At 39.4% G+C, this 13701-nt stretch overlaps 1 protein-coding gene and 1 long non-coding RNA gene across 3 annotated transcripts in view; one reads left to right on the top strand and one right to left on the bottom strand.

Annotated features, from left to right (window-relative positions):
* The window catches only part of LOC132519275 (uncharacterized), a 306468-nt gene extending 295519 nt beyond the window's left edge, over positions 1–10949 (top strand). For both annotated transcript variants that reach the window (XR_009540138.1, XR_009540137.1), the window contains exon 3: positions 10806–10949. This is a non-coding gene — a long non-coding RNA (uncharacterized LOC132519275). The remainder of the gene's footprint in view (positions 1–10805) is intronic.
* On the bottom strand, positions 7723–8413 carry NAA11 (N-alpha-acetyltransferase 11, NatA catalytic subunit). The gene is given in 2 exon segments (XM_060147208.1): positions 7723–8250; positions 8252–8413. Coding segments are annotated over 2 exon segments (690 nt in total).
* Positions 10950–13701: the final 2752 nt, after the last annotated feature.

Raw genomic sequence — 13701 nt, 5'->3', positions numbered from 1 at the left:
ATTCACATTCAGTGAATATAAAAACATTAATAATAACTCTGGATTTATCTGGTGACTTTCACTGCACTTTGTCAAAAGCGGTCAAAACACTTTGTCTTCACTTATTTTTACTGGGGAAAATAGTAAATAGGATTATAATAGAGGGTTATCTAAATATTTACCAATGACATATAGTTGTCATGTGTTAAGTCAACACTTAACATTTTAAAACAGTAGATTCTCCTTTTTTTTGCTATGGTTTTCACACTTTTATAAATAAAATGCAAAAAGTAGCAATAGGAAAGTGAAAGGAACTTTGGCTTTGAATTCAAATAACTTGGGTTCTGATCCTAGATATTTACTTTGCCTCTTTGAGCTTCAGGTTCCCCATCTACAAAACAGGGATAATAATACCTACCTCCTAGGGTTGCTGAGAGGATTAAATATATTGTTAATAAAGGCCCTAGCATTGTGCCTGAACATTATAGGTCCTCAATAATGGCAAGTTATGTCACTAACAAAAATCAAATTGATACAAACAAGCAGATTCGATATTCCAATTTAATTACTGGTTGCCCTTTTGTTGAAATCTCCAAGTTCTGATTGCACAGTAGAAGCCCTTACTCACCACTTCCTCCCGCTGGGAAGGAGAATGAGAATACCTCCTCAAGAAAAGGGAGGACACGACAGAGGACAGGTTCCCACAGAAAGGAAGAGGAAACAGAAAACTTCTACCAGAAAAGATGAAGAAGGAAGATGAAGGGGGCATGAGGTCTGACTTGATGGTACTGACTACCCCCTCAAGAATGAAAACCCAGATAAATAGTGGCAAAAACTGAAAGCAGAGGAGCTGTAGGAGTCTGCCCTGCTTCCTGTTCTGCATTCTTGGAAGAGACAACCTTGCAAGACAAACTACTACAAACAGAATAAAATGGCAGCATGGTGTGAGTAGGCCAAGGAAGGTTCTGTGATGGAAGGCCTCAAACTTCCTTGGCTTTTGTGCAGCAGGCTCTTGTGCCCACGTATTCCTTCATTCCCAGCAGGACATGTGGAAGGTTGAGAGTTGACAGTGAGAAGCCATTGGGGTCTCCTTGAGACGACCCCAGAGCAGATGCTGCAGAGCTCACAGGCTAAGCCAGGGCTCAGAGGGCAGACGTGGCCGAGACATGAAGACCTGCAATGCTGTTGAGAAGTGAAAAGAGAGCAAGTGAGCAAAGGAGGGCTACAGGCTCTGACAGAATAAAATACTGGTTTAACCAATGACAGAGTTTGGCAGCAGATCAGCCAGGCATTAATAGCCACTTTAGACTAGATATATCTCCATGGAAGCCAGTGAGAGTTGAGTGGACAACACAAAGATCCACGTGTGGATCTGGGGTCTCTCCTCTCCCTGCCATGAGGACACATGAACTTTTTCTAACAACACCTAAAAGCCGTTTCTGCCAGGAGAAAGGAGAGGAGGGAGAACAATGAAAGGCTGAGATCTACCCCAAAGATCCTATTTTATTTTTTTTGCGGTACATGGGCCTCTCACTGTTGTGGCCTCTCCCGTTGTGGAACACAGGCTCCGGACGCGCAGGCTCAGCGGCCATGGCTCACGGGCCCAGCCGCTCTGCGGCATATGGGATCCTCCCGGACCGGGGCACGAACCCGCGTCCCCTGCATCGGCAGGTGGACTCTCAACCACTGCGCCACCAGGGAAGCCCCCAAAGATCCTATTTTAAACCTAAAGACACCATGATACTTTTGCTTGTCATCTTCAAATTCTATCCCATCCTGCTCCACTCAAAAAGAAATTTATCTCAATTCTAATGAAATGAAAGGCCTTTTTAGCTCTTGATAAGCTAGATGCAATGTGTCTAATTCTGTAAGTTATATTTTCTTTCTGTGAGACCTGGAGATGAAACCAAAATACCCACTGTCTCTTTATTCATAACTTAAAAGTGTCCTTATTACATTAGGTAATAGGAAGTAGTACCGTATGTACATTTTCTCTCCTTTCCATTTTTAAATTCTGCACTGGTAATTTGGAAGGGTCCTTCTTTCCTTCCTTGCTTCTTTCAATGAGTATGTACTGAGTACCTACCATGAATGAATAATGTGCCAGGAGTTAAGGAAACAAAGATAAATGGGACATGGACCCTATCCTTAATAAGGAAGAAAGTTTTGTGTGATACGTAAATGGAATATATAAATTAAAGAAAAGCTAGTGCAGTATTGCTTCCCATTGCTGAGCAACTGCAAACGTAACAAAACAAAACAACAACAGAACCTTACAACTGCAAACATGCATTCTTTGCCCATCTATCAAATGCACACAGAAGTAATAAAAGTTGACTGTTATGCACAGAGCAGTTAAAAAACATTTTTGTACAAAATCTTAATTACAGAGAAGTCAGTTCTCCGAATAACAACAGTAAATCAAGTTGCAGGACATTCAGAAGCATATAATACAAAATCTTGTTTTCTTAAAAAAGTGTACTTGCTGTAATGGAAGAGTAATAAGATGTGGGAGAATAAGCCATAAAGTCTATCATCACCTTTTTCAATTTGTTTCAGATGCTGTTAAGAGAGGACTGCAAAAGAAGTTATATAAAAACCAAACATTCTATAGTTCTTTTAGTTTTCTCAGTAAATATTCCTTGATATGTTTAAGACACTAAGATAAAATATGAATATTACGGTCCTTATTAGCTTATGAAGTACAAATTTTTACATTACTAGGATTCCTTAAAGGAGGGCAACAGCAGCCTGAGAAATATGTTGTTATCATTACTTTCTGAAAACAAAACAGAATTTTATGACAACTTTAAAAAAAAATTCCTGTGATCTTTTGAGGATGTCAGTCTAAAGAAATAGCATTGCAGAATGTTTCAGGAAGGCTCTTTGAACCACTGCCATTCCCAGAAGAATGGTTATTATCTTCTGTTTCTTACTTCTTCCACCATAATGCTCCTTGGCATGGAAAGAGTACAAAATTTAGGAAAAGCCTCTGCTTTTATCAGTTACCTCTGACAAAGCTGGTATTTCGGTCATCCTAAATGTACATCATACACTGATTGAAAAGTGACATTACTGGAGATTATAAATTAATTCAACACATGATACTATCTGATTAGTATTTCAAAACAATATTTTATCTCTTCCCAACCCCTCCCCTCTATATCTTCATACAGTGCAGCTACATTTGAAATCTATGGTTTCTGGCATATCTGGGGTAAGGTTATACTAGGAATTTACCAGACCTGTCAGTCTTTAACTTTCTTCCATATTTCATTATATCATTCCAGCTATAATTAGTTGTCTGGTAAAATTAAGAACAGTCTATTTCAGTGAATGCTCATGTGAACATTTAACAACTTTTTGTTAGGATGACAGCTTAGCGACAGAAAGAATAAACCAAAAAAGGAGAGTCACTGAAGTAACCTTGGTTAACTCAATATTGCCAGCTCAATGGAAAATTCTAAGATTTTGCATTTTTTCCCCTTTTTTGTTATTAATCACCCACATATTTCTTGTCAGGAGCAACAATTTGATGGCATTCCTGCCTCAACTAGCATGTTTTGAACTGACCTGTCTTCATTGCTATGGCTCCCTAGGAACTCTGGCGTTGAAGAGCGTTGATTCAGCTGAATGCTTTGACTTTCAGCTTGTCAGTGAAAGCTATTTTAATCATTAAGATGCATCTCCCTTCCAAGATTGCAAACTGTTGCTGCTCACATACAACATTCTATCATTTGATTAGTGTGGAGAAGAAAAGAGCCTAAATAGTTACTACAGATTATATTAAAAGCTAAAATTTACAGAATAAATAAGTGTGTGTGAGGTATTGTGCTAAGCAATGTACAGGCACTGTCCATTTAATGCTCACTCTGGTGGAGTCTCACCATCTGAGTTTGCACCCCTGTTCTCCATTCACTATCTGAATGACATGCAGTTCTCATCTGTAAGATGGAGTAATAGTACCTACTTCAGAGGGAAATTAGGAGGACTAAGTGAGACAATTCATACACAGTACCTAGAATAGTTCCTATGACATAGTGTTCTCATAGTGTTATTAATGATTTTTATTAGCATTTTGCAGATGAAGACCTCCAGTTTCCTTCACCAGCTGCCCTACTCACCATCACTTCTAAATCTTCTAACTTTAACTGTCTCTGGTGCCCAGACCCAAAAGAAGATAAGGGAAAATGAAAAGTTATTTCTTTCAGGACTTTCTTCTGTAGGTATTTTAACTCCAGTTCCACATGAGGAATGCCACAATTGTGGCAAGATAATACTTTTGTAGTATTAACCTCCCCCCCCCCATTCTTTCTTTCTTCACAGTAGCCTTTTCCCATTCAGGCAGCTAGGTGTTATGTCCTAGTAATACCCTATTGAATGGGATGGAGGTGAGGGATGGTAACTGAAGCCTTAGACAACCTGGGGGATTTCCAAGTAAAGGGGTCATTTCTTCCAGGCTTTAACAAGAGGTATAAAGGCAGCAAGGTGGCAGGATCCCAGTTTCCCATGCTGAGGTCTGTGCAAGAGCAGAAGACATATGTGTCATGTGACTGAGCAGACAGCCTTAGATAGCTGCACAGGGTTCCCTGTGCCATGTTATGGAGAGTGGGCAGCAGAGTAATCCCAAGCTCCTAGCTGGACATGCAAGGAGAATTTCTCATAGTCCAGAGCACCACTAGGATGGTTCCCATTGTTGCAGAAACTAAGCTGCGTGGTTACCAGAACTCCTTCTTCTTCCTCCTGGGCATACAGCTAACCTACATTACCTAGCCTCCCCTGCAGTTAGTAGGGAAAATAGGACTGACTTTCAAAACTTATGTGAACCTCTGTGTGTATTCTCTTCCCTTATCTGCAAGCTGGATGTATATGAACCAGTAGAGGACATATGATTCTAGAAAACAGCATTGAATCAGGGGTTAACCTGGGATCCATTAATCAAATTGAGGAGAACCATGAACTTGGATTTGGAACAAAAATAACTCTGTATCTTCCCTAACCTCTAACTGAAACTTAGCATTTCCTTCAATTATGAATGTAGGCCCCAATGAATAGTAATAGTTACAATACTTGTGACTTTATCACCAATACAAATCACAGGTATTTTCATATTATATTACAGCTGTTGGAGGTATCTCAAAATACCATTTACACTCAATTTACACTCAATTTGCTTTTAAGTAACAGTATTAAACCCACTGCTAGATTTTTTTATTACATATGCTAATAAAAAGGCACATATATAACATAAGTTTATTATAAAATAATTTGGTAACAGTGTTTCAATAAAATTGGTTTCCTTTGTGATCTCACAGATTTTCATGCCATTAAAAGACGATTTTCTGAGGAGTCCTTAGGCTTCACCAGATTGCCAAAGAGAGCTAAGGAACAAATGGAGTCCTAAACGATTTCATGGAGGAGGGCCCTTCTTTTCCTCTCTCCTTCACATCCCCACCACACTGCTGACTCATATTGGACTGTGATGTGAGAAATTAGCTGCTATTGTATTAAGTTATTGAGGTTTGGAGGTTAGTTTTTAGGACAACTAGCCTAGACACACTAATACCCTTGCTACCAAAATGGCCCAAACATGGCAGAGAGCACCCGAGACCTGAAGAGGCCTCTGATTGGAAAGGACCCAGAAGGGACTCGTGAGGACCAAAGATTAGATGGAGCCAGTGAAGATGCCTCAGAGGGTACCAACATGGAAGCACAGTTTTGCTGAGTACAAGGAACAACTCCTTCATCTTAGAAATAAAGTTCAATAACAGTAATATAACTGCCACACAATAATTTTCTTACTATTATTTATTATTTTCTTTTCCCCTACTAGGGAGACAGTTATTTTTGTTTCTTGTATCAGATATTAAGTGCTTCTGAATTCATCAAATTATATATATAATATATAAAACTATATATATACAGTGTTAAAGCAATCTCCAATTATCTTCATTTTCTTAAAATCTTACTCAGGTAGACTGTCACAACTGAAGAGAAGCCAATAACCACGAAGATAAGATGCTGTATAATGTAAACATCAGCCTGTCCTAATCACTGCACCAAGCCTCATGCCAGGCATATACACATTTTTATGAACGAGTAAATTAATCAAACAGCATTTATTTTAATTATATGCAGTGTGTGTCTCTCATGACTGGACTTTGTTATGAGAAAGTCACTGCCTTTTTCATATGTAAGCGTAAGGTGAGTAGGTTTGGAACTTAAAGCTTCTACACTGAGCCTAAGGAAATTAAATAGTCTTTTAAAACTACTTTTCAGTGTCTGCTTAGTATTAGGGTGTAGTCGGAAGAACCATAATTGTTTTTGTTCTTTGACTTTTCATGTTGATTTTCATACATTCAAGAGTGAAGAACAGCATAATGAATCCCCCAAGTACCCATTACCCAACTTCAACAATTATACATGTTGTCATTCTTATTTTATCTATTCCCCCTGCCCCGACCTTTTTTTTGCTGGAGTTTTTTTTTTTTTTTTTTTGCGGTACGCGGGCCTCTCACTGTTGAGGCCTCTCCCCTTGCGGAGCACAGGCTCCGGACGCGCAGGCTCGGCGGCCATGGCTCACGGGCCCACCCGCTCTGCGGCATGTGGGATCTTCCCGGACCGGGGCACGAACCCGTGTCCCCTGCATCGGCAGGCGGACTCTCAACCACTGCGCCACCAGGGAAGCCCTGGAGTATTTTTTTTTTGGCTGGATTAATTTAAATTCTAGGCTTCATATTCTTTCAACTCTAATTATTTCAATATATCTCTAACAGATACGAACTTTTTTTTAACATAATACTACAATACCATTTAGCTTACTTAACAAAATTATTAACAATTCCTTAATAGCATATACAGTCCATGTTCAAATTTTGCCTGGTCATCTCAAAATGTCGTATATTTGGTTTGTTTAAGTCACACAGTCTCCACAATGGTTGTGTTTGGTCAACATATCTCTAAAGTTTAATAGATAAATTCCTCCTCCCTCTTTAAAAAATGACATTTATTTGTTGAAGATACCAGGTCATTTGTTCTGTAGAAATTCTCTCATTCTGGATATGGCTGACTGTAGCTTAACATGTCCCTCTATTATTATTATCATTATTATTATTTTAATAAAAATGGTAGTTAGATCTAGGGCCTTGTTTGAATTCAAGATAAATTTTATACATACACACAAAATTTTCTTTTGGCAAGAATATTTCATAGGTGTCACTGTGCACTTCCTACTGCATTTGGAGGCACATAATATTTGTCTCCTTTATAGTGATGTTACACTTGACCAGTGACTTCAAGAGTTGCCAGTCTGATCCATCGTTGCAAACTGCTCCAGCTTTCACCTAATGGTATTAGTCATTGACGGCAATTGGCTAGATCTATTATTTCAAGAGTTGCAAAATGGCAATTTTTGGCAAAGCTGTCATTCTATAAAGAAGAAATTTCTTTCATTGACTATGTGGATACCCTGAAATACAATTCATACTGAAAAGGCAGGATAAATGCTTGTTTCTTTTACTGAATTTAGTCTACTTTCAGCATGGAGTCCTATTAACTTCCAATAGTGAGCAATGAGTTCCCCCAGCCCACTCTACACCCCTCCCCAAGGTCAACATGTGGCTTTCACAGTGAAACCCATCAGGGCTAGAATGGGATGGGATTGGGCTGACCCTGGTATGGTCCAGGAATTTAGGGGAGATAGGCAGTGGTCAGGGAAGAGAGAATACGTACCTTAAGCAGGCTCTAGGAGGTGGAGTGTGAGTCTTCTGAGCTGTCCTGGGCATGGGGGCTTTCCGTGGATTCGCTGGATTCCTTGCTGTCACTGCCACTATCATCAGCGGACGGGTTCTTCTATTGACAGGCCTCTTCGGAACCAGGAAGTGTACTGCCCTGGACCTCCTGGTTCTCCCTGGAGCCCAGCACAACATACCTGCCCTTCTCCTTCAGCTCCAGCTACCTCCTCAGCTCATCTGCCATCTGTGACAGACCCGGCTTCATAGCATAAGCATCTTCTCCATCTGCAGAGTATTTGGGTTCCACCTCACTAACGTGAAGGTTGAGAGCGTTAGAATAGAGGTGCAAGGCTGCCCGGTTACTCTTCCTGACATGCAGGGACACATACTTGGCATTAAAGTTCTCTATCATGGCCCGGGAGGCCGGGTCCATCAGCTTCTGGGCCAGGCCGAGGCGCCGGTGTGAACACTTCACAGCCAGGGAGGTGATATGTCCACAGGGGACATCATCTGGGTCCTCCTCCATTTTGGCCAGACGTAGCCGACAATCTTCTGTCCTCATCCTCAGCGATGTAAGAGAGATGGGGTCAGGAAAGGCCATGGTAGAAATAGTATTTCATCTGGTAGTTCTCCGGAGGGCAAAGGAGGTTGCAGGGCTGCAGGTTCACCAGGCCGTCTGGCCGAGCACTGCGGATGTTCATAATGGTGGCAGGTAGCGAGCCGACTCCGGGTGCGGAGACTGGGAGAGAGGGTACCGCCAAGCACAAGGGACACTGTTTGCCTCGGGGGCTTGAGTCCAGGGGATACGAAGCTGCGAGGCCGGATGGCGTGGAAGCTGGATGGCGGGAAGGCAAGATAACCAGCAGACAGAAGGGGCGGTGCTAAGATATGGCTTCCAGAAGTGTCCACCTAGTCCCAGCCAATGAGGTTTTCACTTGATTGTGCATGTGCGCGCGCATGGCTGAGGGGGTGGGGCAGTGGAGTTCATTGTGCTCTCAATGGTTTTAATACAATGTTTGATCCATTGTTGTCATTATTCTTTTATTTGTTTCAACTGTAACTTTTTAATTTGGATACATCTGTATAAATGTTCACGAACTGTATAAAACCATGTCACCGGAGTTTAGAGCAAGAACTAGAACACTGCGAGGACCCCAGAAACCCCCCTTGATGCCCCCTTCCAGTCCTCCTTGCCCCATGTCCCAAGAGTAACTGTGACCTAGATTTCTAACCGTCTTTATATACATGGAATCATAATGCATACACTGTTTTTGTGCCTTTTTTTTTTTTTCCACTCGATACTTGTTTCAGCTACCTTGTTGTGTGTAGTTGGGAATTCTTTATACTCTTTCCTGTTTGATATTCCATTGCCTAAACATATCACAACTTATTCACCCATTCGACTGTTGTTGGCCATTTGTATTATTTTAAATTTAGGAATAGTAGGGATAGTGTAGCGAAACGTTCTGGAGCATGTTTTTGTTGACCCATGCATATTTATCTAGGATTAGAATTACTGGGTCAAAACATAACGTCATATTCAACTTTTATGTAAATACTGCCAAGCTATTTTCCAAAATGGTTGTTGCACATTTTCATCAACATTTGGTATTTCTCATCTTTTTCATTTTAGCCAAGGTGGGGAGGTGGGGGAGAATGGTAGTATTATATTGTGGTTTTATTTTGCATGTCTCTAATGAAGTTGAGCACCTTTTTTACATGCTTATTAGCCATTCTAAATTCTTTTTTTATGAAGTGGTCGTTCAAGTCTTTTGTTCATTTTTCTATTGGGTTGTGTGTATTTTTCTCATTGATATTTAAGAGTTTTAAAAATATATATATTCTGAATATGACTCCTCTGTCAGATATATTTATAGTGAATAGCATCTTCCCTTACTGGTTGATTTTTTATTCTCTTAATGGTTATTTCTGACACCAAGTGGGAATTTTAACATAGTCCAATTGTCTGCCTTTTTACATTTCATGGTTAATGCTTTTTTGTGTCCTGTTCAAGAAATCTTTGCTAACTCCAGGGTCACAGAGACATTCTTCTATGTTTTCTCAGGAAACCTTTATTGTTTTATATTTTATGTTTACATATGCAATCTGTTGGAATTTATTTTTGTGTATGTTGTGAGGTAGAGGTTCAGCTGTTTTTCTTCCATGGATATTCTAACCATCTAGCACCATTTATTGAAAAAAAACACTTTTCCTCCACTGTATTGCATTCTTGCCTTTGTCATAAATCCTAAATTGCATTTCTAGATACATTGTAAAAATTTTATACCACCTTGATATAGCAAGATATGTGGTATTTCTTTAATAGTGCAAAGAAGTCATATTTTATTAGTACCACTTGCATGTAACCTGACTGTAAGCCTTAGAATTATCTGTGTATCTTATATAGTCTTCCTTTCCCATTTCTTGTCATATCATTACCTGAAAACTCACACACCAAAATTAACTGTTGTAATTAGATAGTCTCTTTTCTTGTATCATTACCTAGGTCATGGTTATACTCTAACTCATGTAGAAAATGTGTGCAGCATTCTTTCCAATAAGGTTACACACTTATTTACTAGCTGAAGTAGTCTACAGCCATGTGATTTGTGTAACATAGCTTGAAAAGCCACTATTTTTTGTTGTAATTTAACACTTAGTTGTGTTTTCATTAATAAGTTTTTAAGATTTAAGATAAGACTTTATATCCTTGATGTTTTGATTGACTCTATACATTGAAAAAGTTATTTCCCAGTATTATTTCCATTCAGAAATTTCTGTTTTATGTTAAACGTCACTCCATGGGCAAGGATATATGTTTTGAGATGACATGGCTCTAAAATCTTAATCCAGAAAGTCATTTGGTTCTTCTATTATAGGTTCTTCTTTAAAAAGCATGGACTATCAGAATTTGATTCCATTGTGGTCTTCTATAAAACAGTGTATCTTTACTGGACTTCCTAAAGTGTAGGCTTGACAAATGAGGCAGGTGTGACAAAATAGACCAACTTAGAAAAACTCAAAACTCACATATCAATTATGTATCTGTCATTTATGTTGTCATCACTTTTGTTTACCTTTTTCATTCCATAGGCCATGAAAGAAAGATGAAGAAGATCCTTGGGCCTGTACAAATTTGGGAAAAAGAGTCACCCTATTAGTCAGTAAGTTTTGTTTGTTTGATTCTGTTTAATCCTGAATCTGAGGACTAATCTTAGAGTAAGGCAAAACAGAAAGAGTTTTCAGAGGCACCTAGTTGGACCCAGAAAGAGAAAATGGCAGTTACTTTGGCTGTAGTGGGAGCCAAAGCATTTCCATGTCTAAGTCTTTTAGAGAGCAAAACACTTCATGACAGCTATATGATAATGTATAAGAGATCATCAATGAATGAACAAATAAACATTTTTTATACCTACTGAGGTAATGAACTCTCATTGTTTCCTGCATTGTCCATAGTCATAAATAAGACCAAAAATTATACATTCAATCATGTGGGTAAACAAGAATAGACAGCAAAGAAGAATTTTCTACGTTCTCATGTTGCTGCATATTCCAAACCCACCTTTATTCTGTGGGTTTGAGCAAATCTACATAAAATATGAGGTCAGTAATTTTGAAAAAAAAAGTTTTTGAAGTTAATACTGGATTTGAACAGTGGACAGGGGCTGTAAGACAGTTATGAAACTTCCCTCGCATTGAAATGGGAGCAAACAGAATGGGTTTAATATGAGCCCAGCCTTCTCTGTTTGCAGAGAAGAATAAAATTGCATATTTTGTTAGGCTAATATTAGAATGTGATTGTGTCTTTAGGAGTGCTGTGACTGTGTGGGGAATAGCTATAGTCAGAGAGGTCAGGGCAGAACTGACTCATACTAAGGAGTGGGCCATTCTCTGTTTTCATGAATCTGTGTTCACACCTAAAATAGTTTCTTTTTCCTCACAATGTAAAAATATATAGGCTTATCATTACCAAGAAGATGTAGAGCTAGGGTTCTCTACAAGGTTTGTTTAAAGAAGAAAAGAAGACTATTTGGCTTCTTGTGACAAAGGTCATGGATCTGGGATGTTCATTTAAATTGGTTGCAATAGAAGCTTTGGATTAGAAACATATCCAATATGCTATGTAAGTTGTAGCTAGCTAAGCCCAAGAGGGTGGACATTTGTGAAATTTAAGTGGACCTTGGGACCCTGAACTGGTTTTTATCCTAGAAGATGACCTCACTTTTATTGGTATAGGTATGTAATGTCTCAAGTAATGAATCTGAGACAGGCATCACCATATATATATTTTTAGAAGCTTTGTAACATATGGTCTACACAAGTTGCAAGATTTAGGTATCTCATCTTTCAGTGAAGGAGTGGCTAACAGAAGGTCATCAACAGCTTGGATAAGGGCAGAGTTTCCAATATATAAAATGTTATCTCAATCCCTTTCCAAATGTGGGAGTTCAAAGAAAATCTTTCAATATAGTCTCAAGGAATTTGGGTCAATGTGAATTGCAGGTCTATATGGCTCTTGGGTTGTACTGGAAAAGAAAACAAATTAGAACAAAGATCCATTGCTATAAAATATTCAGTGGTATATATCAAGCAGGATTAGGATAGCAAGGGGACAGTATTGGGAATGACAGAAAAAGAAGGTAACACCGTAGCATGCAATGCTGGAAGATCTTTAAAATTAAGAATATCTCTGCTAGGTTTCCTGCAATGTCTAGTGGACAGAAATGTGAGGGATTCTTTTTAAACATGTTCTTGAAGTAAGCGGATGATTCAGCATTGTAATTGATCCAGAATGTGATATGTAAGCAATGCTTGTAATGATCATTGTGTGTATGGGAGAAGAGCCTGGGAAGGCTTCAGAGAAACATAGCATTTGCTTTGATTCTTCCTTTTCTTTTCAGATTTGGTTCAAATATCCTCTTTTTATGTAGTCTTTTTTGGCTCCTATCCCCCTGGAAAAATGAATTACTTTCTTATTTGTGTGCTCCTCTCAATCATATCTATGTTTTATGTGTTTCATTTACTTTATTCTTAATTCCTATCTTCTTTGGTTCTTGAGGATATGACCCTGTCTTATGAAAATAGTTTTTTTCCCTAAGGACTAGCAAATTGTATGCCTCATCGTAGGACTTGAATGGATGCTTATATAATGGATATGTAATTAGAGGTGTAAATATATTAAGACAGGCTAAGCAAATCCTTTCTTTATGCAGTCCAAATAAATTGTATGATTATAGTACATATTTTTATGTAATGATATCCATTATTGTTGCTAAAGTATGTAATGAGAAAATATGATAGTACTTATGCTGCCATCACTTTCTTTCTTTTTTTTTTTTTTTTTTTTGCGGTACGCGGGCCTCTCACTGCTGTGGTGCTGTGGCCTCTCCCGTTGCGGAGCCCAGGCTCCGGACGCGCAGGCTCAGCGGCCATGGCTCACAGGCCCAGCTGCTCCGCGGCATGTGGGATCTTCCCGGACCGGGGCACAAACCCGTGTCCCCTGCATCAGCAGGCGGACTCCCAACCACTGCGCCACCAGGGAAGCCCCTATGCTGCATCACTTTCTATACTTAACATTATTTTCCCTAACCAACGACATTATGTACCAAGTGCTATAATGTCTAGGCTACTCAGAGATGTGCAGATCATTTTCATTAAATAAAAGAAAAGTAAATTGAACATAATTTAGCAATCAGTTTACAGCTCTAGATTTCTCCTTTATGCCTGGGAAGTGAGTTGGTCATTGTCTATTGTACTAATATTCATTTTCGACTCCTCACCCATAAACTATGTGTCTCAGACTTACTTTCCAACTAGCTTCCAGGTAGATTTGCTCCATAGGAGGCCCGGGAGGGGGTAGGGGAAGGGAGATGGGAGAGAGGAAGAATGGGAGAAGCCAGGGTATTTCTCCCCTACTAGCTTATCCTTGGGTGGCATCTTCCTGCAGTGGCTGGTTTCCACTGTGCTTTTAGCTCCCCACTAGACAGCC

This window comes from Lagenorhynchus albirostris, chromosome 4 (assembly GCF_949774975.1).
Source record: "Lagenorhynchus albirostris chromosome 4, mLagAlb1.1, whole genome shotgun sequence".
Taxonomy (NCBI): domain Eukaryota; kingdom Metazoa; phylum Chordata; class Mammalia; order Artiodactyla; family Delphinidae; genus Lagenorhynchus; species Lagenorhynchus albirostris.
This window is presented reverse-complemented; position numbering and strand designations above follow the sequence as displayed.